We start from the raw sequence: 24,387 nt of genomic DNA, 5'->3' as shown, positions 1-24,387 counted from the left end.
CTAATACTGCTATACAACTTGCTTAGAAATATCCATGTCAGAAAACTGGAAAGTGGCTCTAATTTTTAAGGGTCTCAAATGAGATCTAGAGAACTATCATTTAAATTTAGAGGGAAATCATGCCTCACCCATTGTGGCAGTATACTACCCTTGCCTGTCCCCCAGCCTGACTCTTCACCCATAACCCTGCTTGAGTGATAACCATCAGTGGCGATTGTGAAAAATGTATCTGTATCCACCTGAACTGGGTTCAGTGTGGACTCAGGAGACACATATCCAAGGAATTTCTTGCACAGGTATTCTGAATTCCAAAAGTTCAATCTCTTTCTCTCAGCAAAGGAAAATTTCCATAGCATGAGTTTTTATTACTTCAATTATCTAAAATAGCTTCACTATTGAAATGGACAGTAAATGAACTTTCAGTTTTCTTTTTTATTCTCTCCATTAGTAAAAATTTCAGACAAACACTGCATACCCAGTCTTCTAAAATGAGAAGTTGTAGACCTAGAAATTGTAGACCTAGAAGTTGTAGACTGTAAAAGTATTGTGGCTTCCATCTGGAAAATGGTAAAAGAATCTCCCAGTCTGGACTTTTGGAGTGACAATTATGGTTTTTGTCCTGGTCTATTTTGGTTTTCATGCATGCTATCCAAGGTATTGTTTTTCTGTATGGTGTCCATAAGCCCACCACGCTTTAATACAAGAACTTTTCCATAATGAAAGCAAACAATTATTATTTAAACATTGTCCATGATGCATTTTCCCTAACCTCCAATACTTGCAAAAAATAATCTGATTTTAAAACCCTTCTCTTATGAGGGGAAATTACACATTAAAACTTGAATTGAATACCATTTGTCAGAGCACATTATTTATTTTAGTTATCTTTCTAAATAAAGAGTTGATTAAATCAGTTTGCATGACATTAAAGCTGTCTAATTACATTACAATAATTATATTAATCATATCAATTATGCTAATTAGAATCAACAGCAGATGGTGTAGCAGTTCCATCTTGTTCCATTTATCACACAGTGATTGTTTAAAAAAACAAAGAAAAAAACAAAGAAAAAAACAAAGAAAAAATTATGGTAAAACATGCAGCTGTGGCAAGAGCTCTGATTTTTTTGCTCAAATTATCTGCAGTCATAGGACCTTCAGAAAGACCAATAGCTGACTGACAATTTGGGTGACGACTCTGAAACTGGAGAGATAAAGACTAAAAATCGGAAATGATCAGAAAGTAAATATTAACTAGGTTTTAATGCTTAGGATCAGAGAAACTCACAGTTTCTATTTACTATGACCGATAGAGTATTTCTGTGTTATAAGCCAATGGTTGTTTGCACCTCTGTTAAATCATATTTAAGAAAAACTGATGTGCAACAGCAGCTGGGAGAGAGGAGTGAGAAAATGTATGGAGAGAACCAGCCCTGCAGCCCCCAAGGTCAGTGCTGAAGGAGGGCAGGAGATGCTCCAGGCACAGAGCACAAATTCCCCTGCAGCCTGTGGAGATGTCCCTGGTGGAGCAGGTGTAGTGGGTTTATATGGCAAGGTTTTGGTAGCAGGGGGCCATAGGGGTGGCTTCCGTGAGAAGAATCTGAAAACTGCCCCATGTAAGGTAAGGGCCTCGCTGCTGGCCAGAGCCAAGCCAATAAGTGATGATGTTTGCACCTCTATGAAACCATATTTAGGAAAGGGAAAAACAAACAAACAAATAAACAAACAAAGACTCTGCCACAGAGCAGCTGGGAGAGTGAGAGGAGTGAGGAATAGCCTTGCAGGATGTGCCAAGGTCAGTGAAGAAGAAGAGGGACTGGTGCTCCAGGAACCAGAGCAGAAGTCCCCTGTGGCCTGTGGTGAGGACCATGGTGAAGCAGGATGTCCCCCTGCAGCCCATGGAGTACCACAGTGGAGCAGGGTTCCATGCTGCAGCCTGTGGAAGAGACCATGATGGAGCAGGTGGACCTGCATTGATGGAGGCTGCAGCCTGTGGAGGACTCCTGCCAGAGCAGATTCCAGGCCAGACCTGTAGCCCGTGGAGAGGAGACCACGCAGGAGCAGCTGACCTGGCAGGAGCTGCTGCCTGTGGGGCACCCCAGGCTGGAGCAGTTTGCTCCTGATGAATGGACCCTGTGGTATGGACCCATATCCAGAGCAGTTCTTGAAGAGCTGCAGCCTGTGGGAAGCCCACGCCGGATCAGTTCATCAAGGACTGCATCCCCTGGGAGGGACCCCACAGCACAGGGGACGAGAGTGGCTGAGAAGGAGAGGCGGAGAAGAAGCGCTATAGACTGATCACAACCCCTATTCCCCTGTTCCCCTGCACCACTCGGGCGGAGGAGGTGGAAGAGGGTGGATGGGGAGAAGGCGTTTTTGGTTTCTTTACTTTGTTTCTCACTTCTCTAGCTTGTTAGTAATAGGCAATAAATCTTATTGTCTCCCTATGCTGAGTCTGTTTTGCCTGTCACGATAATTGTTGAATGATTTCCCTGTTCTTATCTCAACCCTTCAGTCCTTTCCATTGTATTTTCTCCCCCTTTCCCTTTGAGGAGGGGGAGTGAGAGAGTGGTTGTGGTGGAGCTTGGCCACCCATCTGAGTAAAACCACCACCACAGGCTGTCCCCATGCAGCCTTTGGGTCCCACATGGAACAGATCTTCATGCTGCAGCCCGTGGAGGAGCTCCCAGTAGAGCAGGTGGATTTGGCCTGGAGGAGGCTGAGGCCCATGGAGAGTCCCCGCAGGAGCTGGCCCCGGGCTGGAGCTGCAGCCTGTGGAGACCCCAGAGTGAAGCAAGAGATCTGGCAGGAGCTGCTGCCCATGGGGGACCCATGCTGGAGCAGTTTGCTTCTGAAGGATGGGCCCTGTGTTACAGACCAATGTGGGAGCAGTTCTTTAAGAACTGCAGCCTGTGGGAAGCCCACGCAGGATCAGTTCAGGAAGAACTGCATCCCGTGGGAGGGTGCCCATTATGGAGCAGGGGCAGAGAAAAGATGAAGGAGCTGCAGAGATGAAGTGTTATGGACAAACTGAAAACCCCATTTCCCATCTCCCTGTGCCACTTGGGAAAGGGGAAGGGGTTAGAGTCAGGAGTCAGAAGTGAAGTTGAGCTTAAAAAGAAGAGAAGATGGGGGTAGTGCACTTTCAGGTTTTGTGTGTTTTTTTTTTTTTTTTTTTTTTTTTTTTTGGTTCTTACTGCCTTACTCTGTTATTAATTGCCAATAAATTATATTAATCTTCCCTAAGTCAAGTCTGTTTTGTCTGAGATGGTAATTGGTGAAAAATCTCAATCCTCTATCTTTATCTCAACCCATGATTTTTTTCATTCTATTTTCTCCCCCAGTCCTGTTAAGGAGGGAAGTGAGAGAGATGCTTGGTGGGGACCTGGTGGCCAGCCAAGTCAACCCACCACCAGTGCTCATTCATTTGTTAAAAAAAAATTATCACTAATGGCAAAATAGAAATGCTTATGTTCAGTCAATTGTATTTCATCACACACTGAAATGTTGCTATAACATATTGACAGTTCACGGAAAAAAGAATCTTCCCAGCACAAAAATTCTCAGCAAACCTAAGGTTGCTGCTAAACAAGTTTGCTGCATGACACTTAGCATACAATTTATTGCCTTACTGAGTTAGGGCTTATGAGATTGTTCGTATGCAAAAGTATTCATAAATATGGCTAATAGACCTGGCTGTGAAATAGATTTTTTATAAAGGGAGCTTTCCAGGGACATTTCCAAAATTGCCTTTTTCCCTTCTAATTCAATTTGCTTTGGTAGTTAGATGAACTCTCAGACAAGTGTGTTGTCTTTTCATATTATTTCCACCACCATAAACACAAATAAGTTCCCCAACTTGTGTGTTGATCTGGTTAACATGTAGAATAAAGCTTCACATAGGAAACCACAAATTGTCTGCTGAGATTTTTCAACCATTTTCCTTTATAAATGTAAAACATGCTTTTGTTCATGGGCTTTTAATGTTTCTATCTAGTCTTTGAAATTCAGCAAGGTAAAATAAATGCCTATTCTTTTACCTTAAGGCAGACTACTGAGTGCTTCTGGGTTTCACTGATTTGACTAAAGAAAAATTAAAATTAAAATTAAAATTAAAATTAAAATTAAAATTAAAATTAAAATTAAAATTAAAATTAAAATTAAAAGGATATTTTAAATAACAATTCTGTTTGTTTGTTTGTTTCCTTGTTTTTTCTTCACAGCACTGCACTCTTGGTGGCATGCATAAGTTGCCAGTTCTCCAATAACATACTGTGTGTACTATATTCATACCTCATTTTAATTGCTCTTGATGGACTTAAACTTGAGTCAGGCCTACTGTTAGACAAAGCCAGTCTCGGTATCACTGTTTTGAGGCCATTTTCTGACAATGCAGATTTCTTTGAAGAGTAAGATGTTTCTTCTGATTTTGGCAATAGTTAAAGTAACATGAAAATGTGTTGTTCCTGTGTTTACAGAGGTCTGAAGCATCAGATCAGTGATGAGACATGACTTCCCCTAAGCTATGTCCATTCCTCCCCTAGATACTGCATACTCTTAAACCTCTGTGTTTTTCTTTTTGTCAGCCAGCGAGCTGTCTCTCTGCTTTTGATGTATTTAAATGGAGGAATTCTTGCACATTGTGTGTGATATTTTGTATAGTTGAGCAGCCTACAGTGAGAAGAAGCCTTGGCTCTCAAATACAGCTTCTTCAGGTCTAGCATTGGCCAAAACTCAGGCAAGATCAAAGAATCACAAAATGGTTTAGGTTGGAAGGGGCCTCTGGACATCCTCTGCTCCAGCCCTTTAATCATAGAATCATTACAGAATCACAGAATCATCTAGGTTGGAAGAGACCTCCAAGATCACCGAGTCCAACCTCTGACCTAACACTAACAAGTCCTCCACTAAACCATATCACTAAGCTCTACATCTAAATGTCTTTTAAAGACCTCCAGGGATGGTGACTGAACCACTTCCCTGGGCAGCCTGTTCCAATGCCTAACAACCCTTTCAGTAAATAAGTTCTTCCTAATATCCAATGTAAACCTCCCCTGGCACAACTTTAGCCCATTCCCCCTCATCCTGTTACCAGGCATGTGGCAGAATAGACCAACCCCCACCTCGCTACAGCCTCTTTTAAGTTACCTGTAGAGAGCGATAAGGTCACCCCGAGTCTCCTCCAGGCTGAACAATCCCAGCTCCCTCAGCTGCTCCTCATAAGACTTGTTCTCCAGACCCCTCACCAGCTCTACCACTGTGCTCACAGTGGTGGCCTTCTCCAACTGTCACTCAGATCAGTAGGAACCATAGATGTTTAGTAACATGGGGAAGAGCTAAGAAAAACTGATCACAAGATCCGTTGTTTCTCTGAGTAAATTCTCCTGTCAGATTTCTAGATGCTGTAGAATTCTGTTCCTTCAGTGATGCCTCCCATAAACTATAAGAATGCTATATAAGTACTGAACCACAAGAATGCGGAGTTTCTGGTTACACAAGTAGTGAAGTTTTGCAGTGTTTGGGCGTTATGTCTGAGAAATCTCTTCACATGTCTGAAAACTACTTTTTCTAGCAGATCTAAGTAATCTGCTATCACTCAAATAAGCTGGGAAACTAAGCTCTTTTAACTCTGGAACTTAATGTATTTTTGTAAAGATTTTAGCGATATTGTGAACATTTTTAGAGAAAAACTTGTAGCAAAATGAGGTTTCTCGAAAACATGTTTCATATAAACTAAGTTCAGAATTCCTGTAAGAGGCACTGACATTGTACAAAGAAGCAGGAAGCTACCTAGACATTTTATCATACAGATCAAAGGACAATACGGGTGCTTTAATAGAACGTAGATGGTCTTATACAATCAAAAGAAAAACAAAAGCAAACAAAGTTTTCAAATGTTTCAAATGACTAGTTTGATGACTAGATGAGCAGTTCTTATTGGTTTACAGATGCTTCTGTGGCCTTGTGTTCACAAATCCAAAACCGCTCTTGTCTGCTAACACTATGATTACAAGCAGATCTCATTGTGTTATAAGCAGGAGGCTGACACCCTTTTTTTTCCATAAAGCCCCTTACTCTGCTTTTGTATTATGTCTGCAACTTGTATTGGTTGACAGGTGGTTAAATGTGATCCAGCAGTGTGCTCAGGTGGCCAAGAAAACCAACAGCATCCTGGCTTGTATCAGAAATAGTGTGGCCACCAGAACTGGGGAAGTGATTGTCCCTCTGTACTTGTCTTTGGTGAGGCCGCACCTTGAGTACTGTGTTCAGTTTTGGGTCCCTCACTACAGAAGAAGAACATAGAGGTACTCAAGCAGGTCCAGAGAAGGGCAATGAAGCTGGTGAGGGGTCTGGAGAACAAGTCTTATGAGGAACAGCTAAGGACATTGGTGTTATTTAGCCTAGAAAAAGGGTGGCTCAGGGGAGACCCTATTGCTCTCTACAACTATTTCAAAGGAGGCTGTATCTGGGCAGATGTCAGTCTCTTCTCCCAGGGAATAAGCAACAGGACATGGGGAAAGGGCCTCAGGTTGCACCAGGGGAAGTTTAGGTTGGATATTAGCTACCAGCAGACTGTTGCATTTCTCATGTCCCAGACTGCCAGTGCTACGTGCTCAGAGGATTTGTTTCTGCACTTTGTGTTCCAGAAATGTGCAGTAGGAAACATTTTATTAGCAGGATTTCCTCTGATAAGAAATGAACTTCCTCTTTCTGCAGTCACAGGAATTGTTTTCTACAGTTATGGCCACAGACTGTTCATAATGCAGAGTTAGTGTATTGGTTTATTTAAAAGGCAATAAGCAGAAAAATGCAATGCTCACAAGTTAGGACAGAAAATAAAAGGAGGTAAGAGGGTCAAAATGCTTGGGTCTGAGGGTGAGGCCAGAAGGTTGGCAGATGGGGAAATGGTGTACTAACATAGTGAGTAAGCACTGTAAAAACATCAGTTTTTGGAGAACGTGAATAGCCCCGATTTAGTGCTTCTGCAGATGTGCCAGCTGGTTAGTATCTCTGGCTGGTGGGTATCCCCAAAGCCATGAGCTGAGATGAAGAAGAACACTAAAGAGATCATTATGCAGCAGAAGACTATCAGGAATCCCACTGCACCTTCACCTTAAGCAGCCAGCACAAGTAGTACCCATTCTAGAGGATCTGCATAGGACCAAGAATATTCCTCTTCTGTCCTAGGACAGGAGAGCTGGTGTGTTATGGAGAGCACATTTCTGGAAGCTGGTGTGGAGCCTTCTTCTCTCTGATTTAGGCTTTCAGGTGGTACAAAAGTCTGTGGCCATGTCAGGACTGCCATTTATCCAAAGTGATTGTACAATAGACAAATACATCTTAACTATCAAGATCCCAAGAAGATCTGAGCTATTACTTTAGGGATAATAGGTACAGATCCAGCGCCTGGGCAAAGAGCAAGCCGATGTAGAGACAGTGAAGGAGTGCAAGTAGGCACACTCAGAATGATTCTTTATCTGAAACCTGAAAAAATACAGGAAGGAAAAAGATTAATAAACAATTTGTTCTACTACAGAGCCAAATGTTTCAGCCTGCTGTAAAACAAACTTCCACTGAAGTAGTTTCCAGTTGACTTTTGTCCCCTGGGACATGCTAGTTTCATCTGCTCAAAATAAGGTGGGCAACAAATCTTGTTAGAAAAGCCCATTCAGCTCATACACTGCTGCATAAATCCCCATTTTTGTGAACAGACAATGCCAGATACCACACGGTAACAGGAGGAAAAACAAAAGACAGCTTATGATATCCACAGCCTATAATTACTGAGGCCAAAAATGTTCAGGAGAACAGGGTAGGGGGGAGCTTGTTAGGCCTGATGCAGAGCTGTTTTATCCCTCACATTTTCTAATATAAACAGTGGCAGAATCTGGGATGTCTGCAGTTTATGACAAATTCACTAAAGCCGTCTGATTTTTCTTATGATGATGCTTAATCCATCTGAAGATGATCTGAAGAACTTGAACTTCTGAACTTGACTAGAACTTGAACTTGACTAGAGATGAAAAAATGTCAAGAAGTTTTCCTTCAAGTACATAGTACAAAATCCCCAGATCTCTTTCCATATGGCTGATCTCCAGCCTATTGTCCCCCAGTCTGTAAATATAGCCAGCATTTCCTCTTCCCAAGTGTGGAATCTGGCACTTGTTAAACTTCATAGAGTTGACGATTGCCCAGCTCTCTAATTTGTCAGGATCTCTCTGCAAGGCCTTTCTACCCTCAACACAGACAACAGATCCTCCCAATTTAGTGTCATCCACAAACTTACTTAATACAACTTTAAGTCCTGTATCGAAGTCATTTATGAAAACATTAAAGAGAACTGGCCCTGAAATGGAGCTCTGAAGAATCCCACTGGAGACTGGACACCAGCCTGAAATAACCTCATTTACTGTAATACTTTGAGCTTAACCCAACATCCAATTGTTCACCCATCATATTATGTTTTTATTTAGATGTATCTTGGTTATTTGGTTCAGAAAGATACTGTAAGTCATATTTTTAAAAGCCCTTTAAAAGAGCCCCCACAATACTGGCCAACTTCAACTCTAATTGAGGCCACACAAATTTTCTCCCTACAATGGTAAACGGCATCTCTATGGTCCTCCCATATCACCCAACCTCACTTGCAGTGGACACACACTTTCTTTTTCTGCCTAAGGTCTACAAGACTCTGCTCAGCCAAGCCAACCTTCTGTCCTGCTTGCTTGACTTCCAACATTTTGGAATTTCCTGTTCCTGTGCTCATAAGAGGTGGTACTTAAAACTGAGTAGCACTGATGGGCACCAATGTCTTCAGAAAAATGTCTTCCAAAAAAAAAAAAGATCCTGGGGGACTTTGCTCATCAGTTCCCTGAGCAGCTCCATATGGAAGTCTGCTTGCTTTCCCCACGTACAGGGTTGAAGTTCTGGTGGCAGTTCTCCTCCTCCCACCAAAAATTTTAAATTTGATTACTTATTTCACAGTCACTATGGCCAAGATTCCCACCAATCTCCACTTCATCCATGAGATCCTTTCTATTCACAAGTAATAGATCTAGGAGGGCACCTCTCCTATCTGGTTCCTCTAGTACCTGTACCTAGAATTAGTACCTCCCTTAGTACTTGTAATTTCCAAGGTCTTCTTTCTTGCCTTTCTTGAAAATTGAAACAACGTTTGCCAGCTTCCTGTCAACTGGGATCTCCCTATGATATCCTTATCCCTAAATTGGAGGGACATGGATTTGATGGATGGACCACTTGGTGGGGAAGGAATTGGTTGGATGGTTGCACTCGAAGAGTTGTGGTCACTTACTGAATGTTCATGTGGAGGCAAGTGATGAGTGGTATATCTCAGGGCAGGTATTGGGACTGGTATTAATTAACATCTTTGTTGGTGACATGGACTGTGGGATTGAGTGCACCCTCAGCAAGTTTGCCAGTGACATGAAGCTGTGTGGTGCAGTTGACATGCTGTAGGGAAGTGATGCCATTCAGAGGGACCCAGAGTGGTGGGCACATGCAAACCTATGAAGTTCAAAAAAGCCAAGCACAAGGTCCTGCCTCTGGTCCGGGGCAATCCTAAGCACAAATACAGGCTGGATGGGGAATGGATTGAGAACAGCTCTGAGGAGAAGGGCCTGGAGGTGTTGGTGGTTAAAAACTCAACGTGAGTTGGCAATGTGCGTTTGCAGCACAGAAAGCCAACTGTATCCAGGGCTGTATCAAAAGAAGTGTGGCCAGCAGGTTGAGGGAGGTGATTCTCCCCCTATATTCTGCTCTCATGAACCCCCACTTGGTGTACTCCATTTAGCTCTGGGGCCCCCCACACGAGAAAGATATAGACCTGTTGGATTGGGTCCAGAGGAGAGCAACAAAGATGATCAGAGGGCTGGAGCGCTCCCCCTATGAAGACAGGCTGAGAGAGATGGAGTTGTTCAGCCTGCAGAAGAGAAGACTCCAGGGAAACTTTATAGTGGCCTTCCATTATCTAAAGGAAGTCTACAGAAAAGACGGGGAGGGACTCAGTATTGAGGGACTCAATACTGATAGGACAAGGGGTAATGGCTTTAAACTAAAAAACAGTAGATTTAGATTAGATATTAGCAAGAAACTCTTTCCTATGACGGTGGTGAAGAACCGGAACAGGTTGCCCATAGAAGCAGTGGATGCCCCCTGTTAAGTGTTCAAGGCCAGGTTGGATGGGGTTTTGAGCAGCCTGGTCTAGTGGGAGGTGTTCTTGCCCATGGCAGGGGAGTTGGAAGTAAATGATCTTTAAGGTCCCTTCCAAACCAAACCATTCTATGATTCTATGATTCCTTCCTATCTGTCACTTCATTCTCTCTGATTCCTAAAAAAAAAAAATAACGTGAGTGTAACAGGTGACCTGCTAAAACTACCGATATACAGACAATATATCTGAAGAAATCATACTGGGACCTGTACTGAATAAGAAAACCTTTACAGTGGTGATGCTGGGTCTGGCCAAAGTCCCATCTCCCCTAAAATTTGGATTCCAACAATAGACAGAACGATCTAGGCAAAAATAGAAGAACAGGTTAAACATTTACTGATGGCACTGAATAATGTCAATAATCTTGACATAGGTATAAATTGAAAGTGAAAAAGTGACTCCCAGGAAAAATTCCAATCACAAGTATTTTTCTTCAAAATTCCTAAGAAAGGCAAGGTGCTATGGAGGATGGAAGTTTAGAAAAAGATGTCTGTGAGTTCATGGCACCTCCACCACTGTTTAAAAATACTCTCTGAAAAATGACAGCAATGTAAAGGAAATGAGAAACTGAGGGAAGTAAATAACAACTAGGTCCCTTGTCTATGAAATATTTTTAGAACTGCACCAATAGAATTGGTCACAGGTTGGAACACTGCTGAGAAAGAAGGAAATGGTGATTCCAAATGAAACATCTTTAGAACACATCATGACAGATCATGCTTTGGTATGATGCAACAAAAAGTTATTTTAAATTATTTATAGATGGAAAAAATCTTGGGAGAGGTCTAAAAGAGAGCAAAGTGGCAAAGAGAGGGCTGCAGGAGACCTATAACAGCAAAAACTGTATCTGACAGAAGTTCAGGACAGTTGAAATAGATCCATTCAGACACAGGTTTAATTGCTATCTCCTAATAGCTAACGAAAATGAATGCCTCAACTACAACTACATAAGACAACACCATCATAAGCCATACTGAAACAGCTTTTGCTAGATATTGTGCATTTCAGGAAGATGAGAACAAAGGATCACACTAGAAACCAAGAACTTTCAAGATCTGGAAGTTGAAATGTCTACATTAGGTACTGAAAAACATATAGACATTAAAGTAAGTAGGGATGATCAATAACATCTTACTGTGCTGAGCTAACAAAACATCTTTTTTGAATCAGACTTCTCTCCATTCATTGGCACTTTTGTATTTAGATCAGTAATAACTGCAAAGAGTTTCTTTTCAAAGTCATGGTTGTAAGTCCCATCAGAAGAAAAATGCTGACAGAAATTACATTGTGCTACAAACCCCAGTCCTTTATTTGCTTAAACACTTGATGGTATTCTCAGTATCTTGGTATGTGTTATTCAATGACAAGGAACTTACAAGTTCATGTTCAAAGCAGTGCCGTTCTCCCAGTAGAAACTTTCACCTTTCTTGCACAATCCAATCCAAGATTCATCTATTTTCAATAGCTTAACTAAAGAATACTGAAAAAAAAAAAAAGTATTTTATCAAAATGAGTTCTCACAACAAGAAACAAATCCCTCCTGTGACTTCAGAGGACGACTAGTTCATCTTTCTGTCATCTAGAAAGTTTTCATTAAGTATTTCATTGACAGTTATGAATTGACTCTTTTTTTCTTGGCCCTAATTGAGTCTATGAATTGATTGTTTTAGTATCATAACCTTCAGTTAAACTATTCAGTTCTATACCCTTAAGGGTTATTACCATTCACTGCACCCAAAAATACCTAAACACCAAGTATTGTTTATATACATGTATGCCTATATGTGTTTATCAATCTCTACATATGCAGCTTGGTATAAATGGGATGGAACAAACAGGTATGTTTAAACTGCAGTTCAAATAGACATATGGGAGCTCCTCCCCTTCACAGTTCTTATTTAAAGCCTTGTGGGTATCTACATAAAAAGAGTAAAAGACAGTTCACTATCTCATAAGTTTATAACAACCTATATCAAACACAGCAAAGGCTGATGGAAAACAGCAGAAGCAGTACTTGCAATAGGTTAATACTATAGAACTCCCTGCAACAAGCTGTCATTAGATTCAGTGAAATTAGAAATTATATGCATATTAACTGTCAGCATGGACTTAATAATTGACATGAAAATAATGTAGCCTTCTACTTCTCTACTCTTCCCTAGCAATTTCAGATCAATACTGTTCAGAAGAAACTGTCTTGATACGGTTCCAATGACATTTCTGCAGTTGTTGATGGACCTTCTTCTGGTGTGGGTAACACTACCCAGTGATGGAGACCAGACACCTCATGACACAGAGCATGAGGCTGACCCAGTAGGCCCATGTCAGTGTACCTGTGCTTCACTTTTATAAGGTGTGTTCATAGTTTGTACGTATGAGGTTTTTAAGCAGTAGTTTAAATAACACCAATTTCTACCTAGCCAATTATCAGCTGAACATCACAAGCACTGAATTAAAAGTAGAACTTTCAGATAGGTAAGGAAGAGAAGCATTAACAAATCAGTCAAGTGATGTCCCACTCACAGGGCAACAATGCAGAAGGGGCTTGGAGAGGGGACAAGTTGGCAAATATGTTGACAAAGAAAGGAGTCTGATTATAGGATAAAATCAGAGACCACATTCAGCAAGGGACTCATACTGAAGTGAGAATTATGTTCTGCATCTTTGTCATTGTTGAAATTCTTGTCACTGTGAAAATACTTATTAGCTCAAGACAAATTTAGATATGATTAAACTGTGTAATTTCACTGAGGTTTCCTCTATTTCAAGAGCTGCTACACCACCAACATGTAGCAGCCAGCCAGAAAAGTAGACTTTTGACCTCTGTTTAAAAATCACAGTAACAAAGCTCAAATGTCAATTTATTTAAAAACTATCTTTCTGATGAAACTACTTTCTCATTGACATTACTCAAGAGGCAGCAAGTCTGTAAAAGCAAATTGCAGTTTTAGTAACATGCAGTAAGTAGCAAGATGTCACTAGCATTCAACTCAATGCAACTGGACCATAATATAGGCAAATTAAAGTGTCTTAACAAAATTATTAGAATGAGAAATGTCCAAACCAGCTTCCGTGGAAGTATATTCCCACCATTGATATAAGCATGAATCTCTAAGAGGCATTAAGGGATATCTAAAACCAGATACAAGTAGATAAAATGGATGATTTTCCATTATGCTGGTTTCAAAGGCTTGGTTTCTTTTAGAAAACAAAGGATATATTCATTTGTCTACACTGAGAGTTCAATAGATTCATACTTGCTTTGAAGATGAACATACATAGGACAGAAAAGGAAAACTATGTAAACTATTTGATTCATTAAAAAAGAGCTTTTCAAAGTCATTCAAGTCAAATCCAGGCACAAAAGCAGTATGGGAAAGCTTTTAGTGCTGTTGCATCTGCTACAGTGAGACAGTTACTTAAATTGATCAAGTAGGTTGATCAACTTTTCACTATCTGAATTCACACAGCCTGTTTATTTTACAAAGATTTAAAAGATAAGAAAAAGAGAGCTATGTAGATAACAGTCAAGAAAAGAGAGAGATGCAGAAGTTGTATTGGTTTATGTTCCATTACCATTTCATCCTTATTTTCAAAAACTGCAAGCAAAGATTCATTCTTAATGCAGAAGGCCTGACTAGATGTCCAGTTTTTTTCCTCTTCTGATATGAAGTAACATTTCTTTCTGTAACCTATCCACTCACTGGGACACTGCTCAGAATGAAGGTTCCCACGCCGATATATCTGAAGCACTAGAACTACAAAGGAAAAGGGAGAACAAAATTTCTACCTGGTAAAATCATAGCATTCATCAGCATAACAATCTAAAGTGCAGATTTTTTGAAAGCCAATGCCACAACAGATGCCAGAAGAGAAGCCAAAAGAAGGTCAATGGTCCTGACCTTTCATGACTTTCAGACAATGTGTTCAGCTGAGAAATGTGTGAGTTGAGGACAGCAGCCTGATTACTAAAATTAATATAAAATAAATAGGTCTGGAAAACATGTATTTTAGAGAATTAGAGGCATTGACACATTTTTTAATCCAGTAATAGGGTAATAAACATAATATTATATGAATTTATCAATAATATTTACTTCAAGTGATGAAGTTGCTTCAATATCAATTTGCTTTGATTTTGTATCAAACCTTTTAAGTGTTTGAGAAACATGTGTGAAGGTAAGTAAATTAGATATTGATATGATGAGAATGAAATCTGTCTGTTAATGAAGAGGTAAAATTATCGTTATTTGGAGATAATGGTCTGGAGAATGGTTCTTAGGAGTTATTCCCCAGCATGTTTTGATGTCCCCCTTCATCTTCTTTCTGTCACAGTAGCTCTATGAGGGTAAGAAGACTCACTGGTATATTTTGCTTTAGCACTTACTTTAATTTCTTGTGTTAAAGAGAATTCATGCGCATTTACTTCAGTTTCTATTATCCAAACAAAAATAGTCTGATTGTTACTGAAAAGTTACAGTGACCTTTTGGGTGCAGCATTCTGTCTTTTTTAACAATTGCAGGCTCAACCTGAGTACAAAGTATATTTTCTGGGTTATTCAGCTGGGATTGAATCCAGACCTTCCTCACCCAAAGCACATTTATCCACTGCTTGTGCTTGGTGATGGCTGTCCTTGAAGTGAGAGTAACTGACCATTATGTGAGTATGGCAGCTTGCAGAAGGAGAACTGATTTCCCAGACTCTGCTGCCTGCTGTTGCCACACTTTGGTCTCTTTTTTCCTTTCCAGTCAGCTATTCCATTCACAATAACTGCAGACCCTTTAGCAAGTTCCACTGAGCACTGCCCTCCATGCCTTCAAAAAACTGTGACTATTTCTATTGAAATAAAAGCCTAATAAAGGAAAGGAAAACTAACAGAGACAGATGTGACTATTGTCTTCCATTTGTTTCCATGTATGTGCAGAGGACATCAATAAAATATCACATGTTGTTACAAGGGGCAGAGGGAAGGTAGATTTAATCTAGGGGTTCAAGAGCTCCCTCTGCAGACTTGAGCAGCACAGCCTCCATTGAGACTCATATGCATCCAGTGACTTGGGTACCTCAAATAATAAAGCAGGCAGCACAGCCTGTACTCCTGTTGATGAGCTCTGCATCGGACATCAGATGCACATCTTGCTTCCCTTGTGGCAATGCCAGGTAAGGCTGACTTTTTCTTAAAAATACAGCATGCAACACAAACTGGTTTAAAAAAAAAAAAAAAGGCAGAATGACACATAAAGACCATTTGTAAGAAAGATAATCTAGCTGTATGACGTAGTTTTCTTCCAGATGTGATAATAAAAAAGCCATCAAAACCAAATATAGGAGCGGACAACAAGCTTGGAGTCTGTGCCTGGAGATGTGATGCTGAGAGAACACCAGCTGGTATAATCAGAAAGGTTACTGGTGTAAGCATCGACAGGACATCCATATTCCACATGAATGGCCAGGCAAGAGACTATGCTCTGAAGAGTAGTAAAGACTCAACAAACAAAAAAAGAAAGAAAAGCAATTTTACAGCTAAATCATCTGAATTTTATTCGTAGGGAAAATTCTCCCTCATTTTAAACACTGCCTGGATGTTATTCAACCTTATACCAACATCAAAACTGAAATAGTGGCAGAAGTCCCAGGTGTTGTGACTCTGCAAGCAGTACCATGTTGATCTGTTTGATTGCTGTGATCCTGAAGCCCAGTAGTCAGAGGAAACATATCTCAAATGGAAAATCTTTCAAAGGCTTACCAACAAATAAAATGATCATCACCAGCAGAAATGTGGTACATAGAAAGTTGCCTGTGAAAAAGAAGATCATTAATGGTGTTGTATATATGAGCACTTAGGATCAGACTGTAGTTGTGTATTAATGAAACAGCAGCAGAATAGCATTTAAGTTAAAGTTTAATAATGTAAATACAAAGCACTACTGAAGTCAAAAAAGGTAGTCTGAATTGATATGATTCTATGATATTTACGTAACTTGACAGCTTAACAAAATGGCAATCATCCTCTAATTGGCATTGTTTTGAACCATAAATATACAAAAGTTTTCAATAGATGTACAAATTGCAGTGTAGCAAATTTAAGCCTTCCAGTCTCCTTCACCGTGTTTTAGAGACCTCTTAGTGCTAACCTCTGAAGTCTGAAAATCTGTAGGTCATCACTGACCAGTCAAACTACATGCAAGTTTGAGAATGCACACGGGAGAATGTTCTCACACAATTCAACCATTAAAGGACGAGGTTCGGATTCAGCATATGGCTGCAACCCTGAATCAGACCTATTTTCCCTTTTGTGAGAAACAAAATTTTGTTTTTGCAGCAGAATGTGTTTTTGCAGTGGGAAATCCCACTAACCTTGCATATTCAAAAGTGGTTGTGCAGGCATAACAGTGGGATAATGGTGGAGAGTAAGTTAAGCAGGTAAGGGGAAGGTCCCACTGTCCCAAAGCAAGGATAGCTAAGAAAAACAAGATGAGCAGTGCAAAATCAAAAAAAAAAAAAAAAAAAATCTCAGGCCTTCTAGTCAGAAAAGAAGAAGGGGAAAAAAAAAAAAAAAAAAAAAGGAAAAGGAGAAATTAAAGGTTGATCAAATGAAATTGCACATAAATGGTATAGTAATAAGTGTCAAGCAGTTTGTGAACCTGTAGCACTCAGCCAATGAGGAAACGGGAGGAATCAAGCGTCGGGTAATAGGGAATACATGACACACTTCCTCTGTGCGCTCCTCCTTGCAGGATGCCTGCCATTGCAATCACAAACAAAAATGCTGCTTCACTGAGATCCTCTTCTGAGCCTGTGTTATTGGCAGTAGATTGTTTCTTACACTTTGCCACAAGCTCTCTTTCACAGACATATTTCAACGCAGGTGAAAGGCAGGTGTTCATCTGTTGCAAAGGCACAGACTATTTTCTCTAATGAGGTTTGCCTTCACTTCCTACGTATTAACCAACAATATATCATACAGATAAACTATCACATGGTAAAATGCTTGTTTTAACACACACACATATACACACACAAAAAAAAAAAAAAAAAAACAAACAAACAAACAAACAAAAAACATTTGGAGTAAAGACAAATAGGTATCTTAAATTGCGTATCTACAGCTTTGCCCCAAATTAAATTATCATCTCTTTATCTTGTCCAAGCCAAGTGACCCGGATTTCAAGCTAGACTTCAGACACCCTGCAGGAAGATGTCTTAAATAACAACATAAAAATCTTACATTTTGTGCAGCACCTTCTTCTCAGAGAACAAACCACTGACTCTTGTTCGACAACCTCTGAAGTGTTTGAAGGGCACATTGCATATAATACATGGAGTCTATGTCCTCAGCAATTGCTTCGGCAGTCTCTGCTCATCTTCAAGTCCCATCTACAGCTGGGAAAATAGCAAAGAAGCAATACTATGTTTATTCTAGGCTGCAAGACACCTGCCAGGCTGTCCCGGGCCTTTTGCTGCTTCTTCCCTTCTTTTGCCCTTCCCCAACCTTCTTTAGTTGAATGCTCGGAATGCTGCTGAGAAGACCCTACGGGGCTCCCCCAGCCGAGGAAGGAAAGCGGTCAAGCCCATCGGAAGAGGGAGGGCCAGCACCGCGACAGAACCTGAAAGGGGCTGCTCCAGCTACCGGCCCCTGATTCATCTCCGTCTCCTACTGGAGCACGGCGACGAGCGGCGGCGGCTCCGGCGGCGGCTCTTCCCAGACACTCGTCGTCCACGTTTCCTACTCGCCCGGTGCCGGGAGAAGCATCCCCACGGCCACCCGTGTGCAGATGTGCCTGGAGACGGGACAGCCGACACGAGGAGCGTCGTGGGGTGGGACAGGGGAGGGGACGGTGACAGCCGTGCCCAGAGTCTGGGGACAGGCTGTCTCTCTTCTGAGACCTCTATTCTCTCTTCCCATGGGGAGTAAGCGCACGGGGAATGGTTATCTGAAAGTGTCTCTCTGGGATTTGGCGGCTTAATGCTTTTGGAAACCCGGTCTATAGTTAGAGGCGCTGAAGATGGGTAATATGCAGTCGTTTCAGTGGTGGTTGCAGGTGTTTAGTACTTTGAAAATAGTAATGAGCTTGAGTTCTTTGCATGTGTCTTGGTCTTTGACATGCATTGATTTTTTTTTTTTTGATTTTTTTTAATTTTTTTTTTCTCCTTAGATGTGTGTTCTCATCTTTCTTTCTGGAAAAGAGTTGCTGGAATTGTCTTCTGTCTTGCTGTGATTTTCATCTTAATAGGGGTTATCTTATGTGAGTGCATTTATTAAAAAAAATAGCCTGGGAAAGAGAGATTCAGTATTTCTACCTTTCATTTTGCTGTTTGTGCATTGTTGGTGGGTAAGAGGCATTTCCATTGGCATTCACTCCTCCCACTCACCTTGGCTGCAGGAACAGGAGAAGGATTATCTGAAAAAAGAAACTAAATTGTTGCCTAGGTTGTCCATAATTGTTTCCTCTGGCATTGAACCGACTTTATTATTTAACATTCTGCAAGGTTTTATCAGACTGTAGCTTAGCAAAATGCTGAAGAACGGCACTAGAGCCATAAGCAGAGTTAATAAGGCAATACTTGAATGCTTGATTTGACTTGTTTCTGGCATGGAGAGGTGTTTTTGTTTGGTTGGTTGGTTTTTGTTGTTTTGTTTTGTTTTGTTTTGTTTTTGATGAAGTGCCTTAAACCAGAACCTGTTTAAGTATAAATTTTGGCTGCTTCATGATAGATATCATATCTGCAGAGACAGTCTCTCTGTTCTATCCTGATCTTATATATTGTGTCTCCAGTGCCAAGGGAGCACCTGCACATGCAGGATTCCATTGCTGACACATGCCTAGCCAATCAGGCATTCCTGAAAATACCACAGCTGATAGAACTGGAAGAACTAACACAGAACACTATAATTTTATTGTGTTTGCCTATGTCTTTCTTGATTCAGTGCAAGTCTCAGAGATTTTTAAGTTAGAGGACATGGGTCCAGAATTTTCAAATGTGTATACAACTCTATTTTTAAAAATGTAATGCTAAGCAAGTCATGTTCTCTTTATTTGAACAAAAGATTCATCTGCATTACTAGACCTGGAGCCATGCCCTGATGACTGGCTATATTACAAGAGGAAATGTTACTATCATTCAGGATCTGTGGCAGACTGGAATTCTAGTCAGAAGTTCTGCTCTGACTTTGGAGCTTCCCTTGCAGTAATTGACCACCCCCAAGATCTGGTAAGGTTTCTGGTGGCTTGAGTTTACTGTTATGTCTGCTGCTGGAACGGTTTCTGTAACTCCGTTACTTGTTTCCTTGTATATCTGGAATTTGATAGAGACACAGTTTAGCTGGCATTCAAGGAATTGCAGTGACATAACAGTCAAGACAGTGCTGAGTCAGGCATTCTATGACACAGTGTATATATGCACAGTTTTTTTATAAAAAGCTATAAAATCATAATCATTTCTTAAAAATATAATCACACCCATATGTTCTTTTATTCTGTGTTTTGCCTAGGAATTTATAGTATATCGAATGCGCACTATAGACTTCTGGATTGGACTACAAAAGACAGAAAATAAATTCTTCTGGGTGAATGGAGAGTCACTTAACACAAACCTGTGAGCTTTCTTTCAAATACACTATGCAAGAGGAGAATCCATAGCTTTTTTGTCCATGTGGAAAAGTTATTCTGTATTAACTATTCCACTGTAGCTAAACTGACATGTTTTCTCAAATGAGGGTTGTCATATGACTATAAAAGTACTAATGCTGATCTAGTTTTGTCCCAGTCGAAATGGAGAAGGGGCAAAGAATAAGCTGGAACTGTCATAGAGTCCCTTTATTCTTGTGCATTTGAACCCACACTCGAAGAAATGGGTAGTGTATAAAATGTGTATCACTGTGGGGAACATCTGTCCCTATACAAACTCCATGCTCAGATGGGAATTCTGCCAATATCTGTCAGAAAAAATAAAGCTGTCTTGCCAGGGAGTGATCTGTGCCTTTTATGTCCACATCATATTGTAAATTGTGAAATACAAGCACACATGGTATGTCCCTGTGGAGATCAAAGCAACTTACATTAATAGAAGGCTCATGAGAGCATTACCATGGACTACGCATTTAGAATTCTTATCATTCCAATAAGAAAGAGATTCATTTTAAATTATTCTCTTTTTGTGTGTGTGTGTATGTGTGTTTGTTGTTTTGTTTGTTTGTTTGTTTCTCTCTGCAGTTTGTAGGAGCCAATTTTAGACAGAACAAGAAATAGGTCTTGTAAATTTTAGCCAAAGTTCTGCTCTAATTTTTGTATCTCTCTTGGCTTATTAGGTTTCATGTCAATATATCAGATGATGGAGATTGTGTCCATATAAATTCAGCCTTCGTCTCTACCAAGAAGTGCTCTTCACAGAGGAACTGGCTTTGCACCCTTGGTCAGTTTGATCCAAAGACAATCTCTTAATAGGAACAGCTGGCTGTGCAAATACAGAGACTCAGCAGGTTGCTGAGGTAGGCTCCAGAAGGGCCTTGAATATCTCCAGAGGAGACTCCACAACCTCCCTGGGCAGCCTGTTCCAGTGCTCCGTCACACTCATCATGAAGAAGTTAATTTGCATGTTGGTGCGGAACTTCCTGTGCTCGATTTTGTGGCCATTGCCCCTTGTTCTGTCCCCACAAATCACTGAAGAGAGGTTGGCCAAATCCTTTTGTCTCCCACACTTAAGGTATTTATAAACACTGATGAGATCCCCTCTCAGTCTGCTTTTCTCCAGGATGAACAGACCCAGGTCTCTCAGCCTTTCCTCATAGGGGTGATGCTCCAGGCCCTGTATCATCTTTGTGGCCCTCCGCTGGACTCTTTCCAGGAGATCCCTGTCTTTTTTGTACTGGGGAGCCCAGAACTGGACGGAGTACTCCAGGTGAGGCCTGACCAGGGCAGAGTAGAAGGGGAGGATCACTTCCCTTGACCTGCTGGCCAAGCTCCTTTTAATGCACGGCAGGATCCCATTGGCCTTGCTGGCCAGCAGGGCACAGTGCTGGCTCATAGTCAACCTGTCATCCACCAGGACCCCCAGGTCCTTCTCCTCATTGCTCCTCTCCAGCAGGTTGTCCTCCAGCCTGTGGTTGTTCCTTCCCAGGTGTAGGACTCTACATTTGTTCTTGTTAAACCTCATTTGGTTTCTTCCTACCCACCTCTCCAGCCTGTCCAGGTCTCGCTGAATGGCAGCACAGCCTTCTGGCATGTCAGCCACTCCTCCCAGCTTTGTGTCATCAGCATACTTGCTGGAGGCAGACACTATTCCCTCATCAAGGTCATTGATGAAGATGTTGAACAAGACAAGACGCAGCACTGACCCCTAGGGAACACCGCTAGTCACAGGTCTCCAGCTGGACTCTGTGCCACCGATCACCACCCTCTGAGCTTGGCCAGTCAGCCAGTTCTCAACCCACCTTACTGTCCACTCCTCTATCCCATACTTTCTCAGCTTTGCTATCAGGATATCATGGGAGACAGTATCAAAAGCTGAAGTCAAGGTAGATGACTTCCACTGCTCTCCCCTCATCTACCCAGCTGGTGATGCCACCACAGAAGGCAATGAGGTTGGTCGAGCACGATCTCCCCTTGGTGAGTCCATGCTGACTACTCCTCATAACCTTCTTCTCTTCCAATTGCTTGGAGATGGCATCCAGAACAAGCTGTTCCAACACCTTTCCAGGGACAGAGGTGAGACTGACTGTCCTGTAGTTTCCTGGATCCTCCTTCTTGAAGCAATAAAGTAAACTATAGTGACACTCCAAAAAGATGTTTTGGTTAAAAGTTGGCAGGACCAACAAGAAAATGATGATAGAGTGTCTGTTACAAAGAAGAAACGTTATTTCTTGGGAATGCAGTTTCATGGCTAAAACTGCTGAAGGGCATTGCAATGGATATATTCTTTGAGAACTCTGATGATAAGCTTCAGAACTGCAAGTCATGATTTTTTTTTGTGCAGCTGAAAACACTGTGGGACAGACATGAATGTCATACTGAAAATGCAACTCATAGTGACCCCAGTGATGTGACTCTTCCTGCTCTTTATGGAGTTTAGTAATTCTTTGACTACAAACTTTCAAATTGTCTGTCTGGAATGTAAGATATCATAAGGTATTTTGATTTCCTTCTTCTTTTTCCATGGGGTGTTCAAATCTGTCCTGGTTTGGGCTAGGATAGAGTTAATTTTCCTCCTAGTAGCTGGTATGGTGTAGTGTTTGGGATTTAGGATGAGAATAATGTTGATATCATGCTGATGTTTTAATTGTTGCAGAGCAGTGCTTACACCAAGCCAAGGACATTTCAGCTTCTCCCTCTGTCCTGCCAGCGGGCAGGCTGGGGGTGCAGCAGGAGCTGGGGGGGGGACAGACCCAGGACAGCTGACCCCAACTGGCCAAAGGGGTATTCCATACCGTCTGACGTCATGCTGAACAATTAATATGGGGGGGCTGGCAGAGGTGGGGGGACCAGCTGCTCAGGGATAGGCTGGGCATCTGTCAGTGAGTGGTGAACAATTCCATCGTGCATCACTTGTTTCATACTCATTATTATTATTAGTAGTAGTATCATAATTATTAGTATTATTATTATTATCCTTTCTTTTCTGTCCTAATAAACTCTTTATCTCAAGCCACAGGCTTCATTTTTTTTTCTGATTCTCTCCCCCATGCCAGAGAGGGAGGGGGGAGGGTGAGCAAAAGGTTGTGTGGTGCTTAGTGGCCAGTTGTGTTAAGCTAAAACAAAATGTGATTGGTATGTAATGTCCATTGAAGTAAATGGGACCTTGGTAAACCAGGAAGGTATTTAATGACTCGTAAAGTTGATTCAAGCTAGGAACATAGCAACAGAGTCATACAAAAAGTGATTTTGCAATGCATTGGAGCAGGCGAATTACTTAATGCAATTCAATTTTAAGTTTTCAAGCAGAGTAACAACCCACAAAAGCAGGCAGTTAAAAAGATACTTGGATAAATACAATTGCTGTGTAACTTTCCTGTATTATTTATCCACTGTTGTTAAAATTGAAATGGACTGGATGGGTACTTTAGTAACACAGTTGGCTATAAGTAATACTACTGGTTGCTGTTGCTTTTTTGAAAAAAAAAAAAAAGAATCCTAAGAAGAACAAACTGATATGAAAACCCCCATGAAAATCAGGTGGAGTAGAAAACACTTTCTTAGCAGGATTTCCTCTGATAAGAAATGAACTTCCTCTTTCTGCAGTCACAGGAATTGTTTTCTACAGTTATGGCCACAGATTGTTCATAATGCAGAGTTAGTGTATTGGTTTATTTAAAAGGCAGTAAGCAGAAAAATGCAATGCACACAAGTTAGGACAGAAAATAAAAGGAGGTAAGAGGGTCAAAATGCTTGGGTCTGAGGGTGAGGCCAGAAGGTTGGCAGATGGGGAAATGGTGTACTAACACAGTGAGTAAGCACAACCCAGGGAAATTCAACAAAGAGCACAAGGCATTTCTGCAACAAGAGCACCCCTTTGTTGTGGGATTACAGCCTTGGTGGATAGTGAAAGAGCAACTCACATCATCTACCTGGACTTGTGGAAAGCATGACAGTGTCATGCTTCATAAGATGGAACTGCTACACCATCTGATTAATATAATTATTATTGAACTTGCTCTGGGTGTTCCCTACAAATTCAGTTCATGTTCAGTGGAATAATCTGGGGTTTGGAGATTAGCCCCAGTTTGAGTCAAAGAGCACATTCACCTTTTAATATATGTATTTTTTCCTTCCCTGAAAGAGTATTTGCTCTGTGCAAAACTCCCTCCCACTACTGGAAAGGAAGCATGATATTTCCTGAACACAAAGTTCAGGAAAAAAGTCCTCTGAGCATGCAGCACTGTCAGTTTGGGACATGAGAACTTCAACAGTCTACTGGTATCTAATATCCAACCTAAACCTCCCTCGGTGCAACTTGAGGCCATTTCTCCATGGCCTCAATTGCTGGTGAAGACAGGCAAAAAAGTCATTGAATACCTCAGCTTTCTCCATATCCTGTGTGAAAATGTGTCCCTCTTCTTTCCCGAGAGGGCCCACAGTTTTTCTGTCTTTCCTTTTGTAATTGACATACCTATAGAAGCCTTTCTATTGACCTTGATGTCCCTGACCAAACTTAATACAAA

General features: G+C 41.1%; 2 protein-coding genes across 6 annotated transcripts in view; one reads left to right on the top strand and one right to left on the bottom strand.

The window, feature by feature from the left end:
- Window positions 1-18,011, bottom strand: part of LOC311431688 (killer cell lectin-like receptor subfamily F member 1) — a 32,527-nt gene extending 14,516 nt beyond the window's left edge. Inside the window, exons 1-6 of one of the 2 annotated variants that reach the window (XM_084509513.1) lie at window positions 17,725-18,011; window positions 17,461-17,615; window positions 16,877-16,974; window positions 15,979-16,029; window positions 13,808-13,989; window positions 11,608-11,711 (exon numbers count right to left, since the gene is read on the bottom strand). In XM_084509513.1, coding sequence (XP_084365639.1) covers window positions 11,608-11,711; window positions 13,808-13,989; window positions 15,979-15,997 — 305 coding nt within the window. In that variant the 5' untranslated portion in view covers window positions 15,998-16,029; window positions 16,877-16,974; window positions 17,461-17,615; window positions 17,725-18,011. Of the gene's footprint in view, window positions 1-11,607; window positions 11,712-13,807; window positions 13,990-15,978; window positions 16,030-16,876; window positions 16,975-17,460; window positions 17,616-17,724 lie in introns of those variants that run through there. The other variant, XM_084509512.1, reaches the window with a different exon arrangement.
- LOC311431706 (C-type lectin domain family 2 member L-like) lies at window positions 16,999-22,014 on the top strand. 4 transcript variants are annotated; one of them, XR_014689588.1, is made up of 6 exons: window positions 16,999-18,143; window positions 18,389-18,478; window positions 19,282-19,445; window positions 19,726-19,829; window positions 20,542-21,813; window positions 21,893-22,014. XR_014689588.1 is itself a non-coding variant. In XM_084509535.1 (5 exons), the coding sequence occupies exons 1-5, from the start codon at window positions 18,008-18,010 to the stop codon at window positions 20,672-20,674; spliced, it is 522 nt and encodes a 173-aa protein (XP_084365661.1). In that variant the 5' UTR covers window positions 16,999-18,007; the 3' UTR covers window positions 20,675-22,014. The 4 variants fall into 4 exon arrangements, 3 of the variants coding, with proteins under 3 accessions (XP_084365661.1, XP_084365660.1, XP_084365659.1); XM_084509535.1 differs by having other exon boundaries at window positions 16,999-18,038; window positions 20,542-22,014; XM_084509534.1 differs by having other exon boundaries at window positions 16,999-18,050; window positions 20,542-22,014.
- The last annotated feature ends 2,373 nt before the right edge of the window (window positions 22,015-24,387 follow it).

Source organism: Aythya ferina (genome assembly GCF_964211825.1).
Source record: "Aythya ferina genome assembly, chromosome: 1".
NCBI classification, from domain to species: Eukaryota; Metazoa; Chordata; class Aves; order Anseriformes; family Anatidae; genus Aythya; species Aythya ferina.
This window is presented reverse-complemented; position numbering and strand designations above follow the sequence as displayed.

Excerpts from the sequence above, each read along its gene's own strand:
- LOC311431706 (XM_084509533.1), top strand. The coding sequence starts at position 18,008 with ATGTGCCTGGAGACGGGACAGCCGACACGAGGAGCGTCGTGGGGTGGG. Across the intron at positions 19,446-19,725 it reads TTGACCACCCCCAAGATCTG|GAATTTATAGTATATCGAAT; the intron begins GTAAGGTTTCTG and ends TGTTTTGCCTAG. Across the intron at positions 19,830-20,541 it reads GAGTCACTTAACACAAACCT|GTTTCATGTCAATATATCAG; the intron begins GTGAGCTTTCTT and ends TTGGCTTATTAG.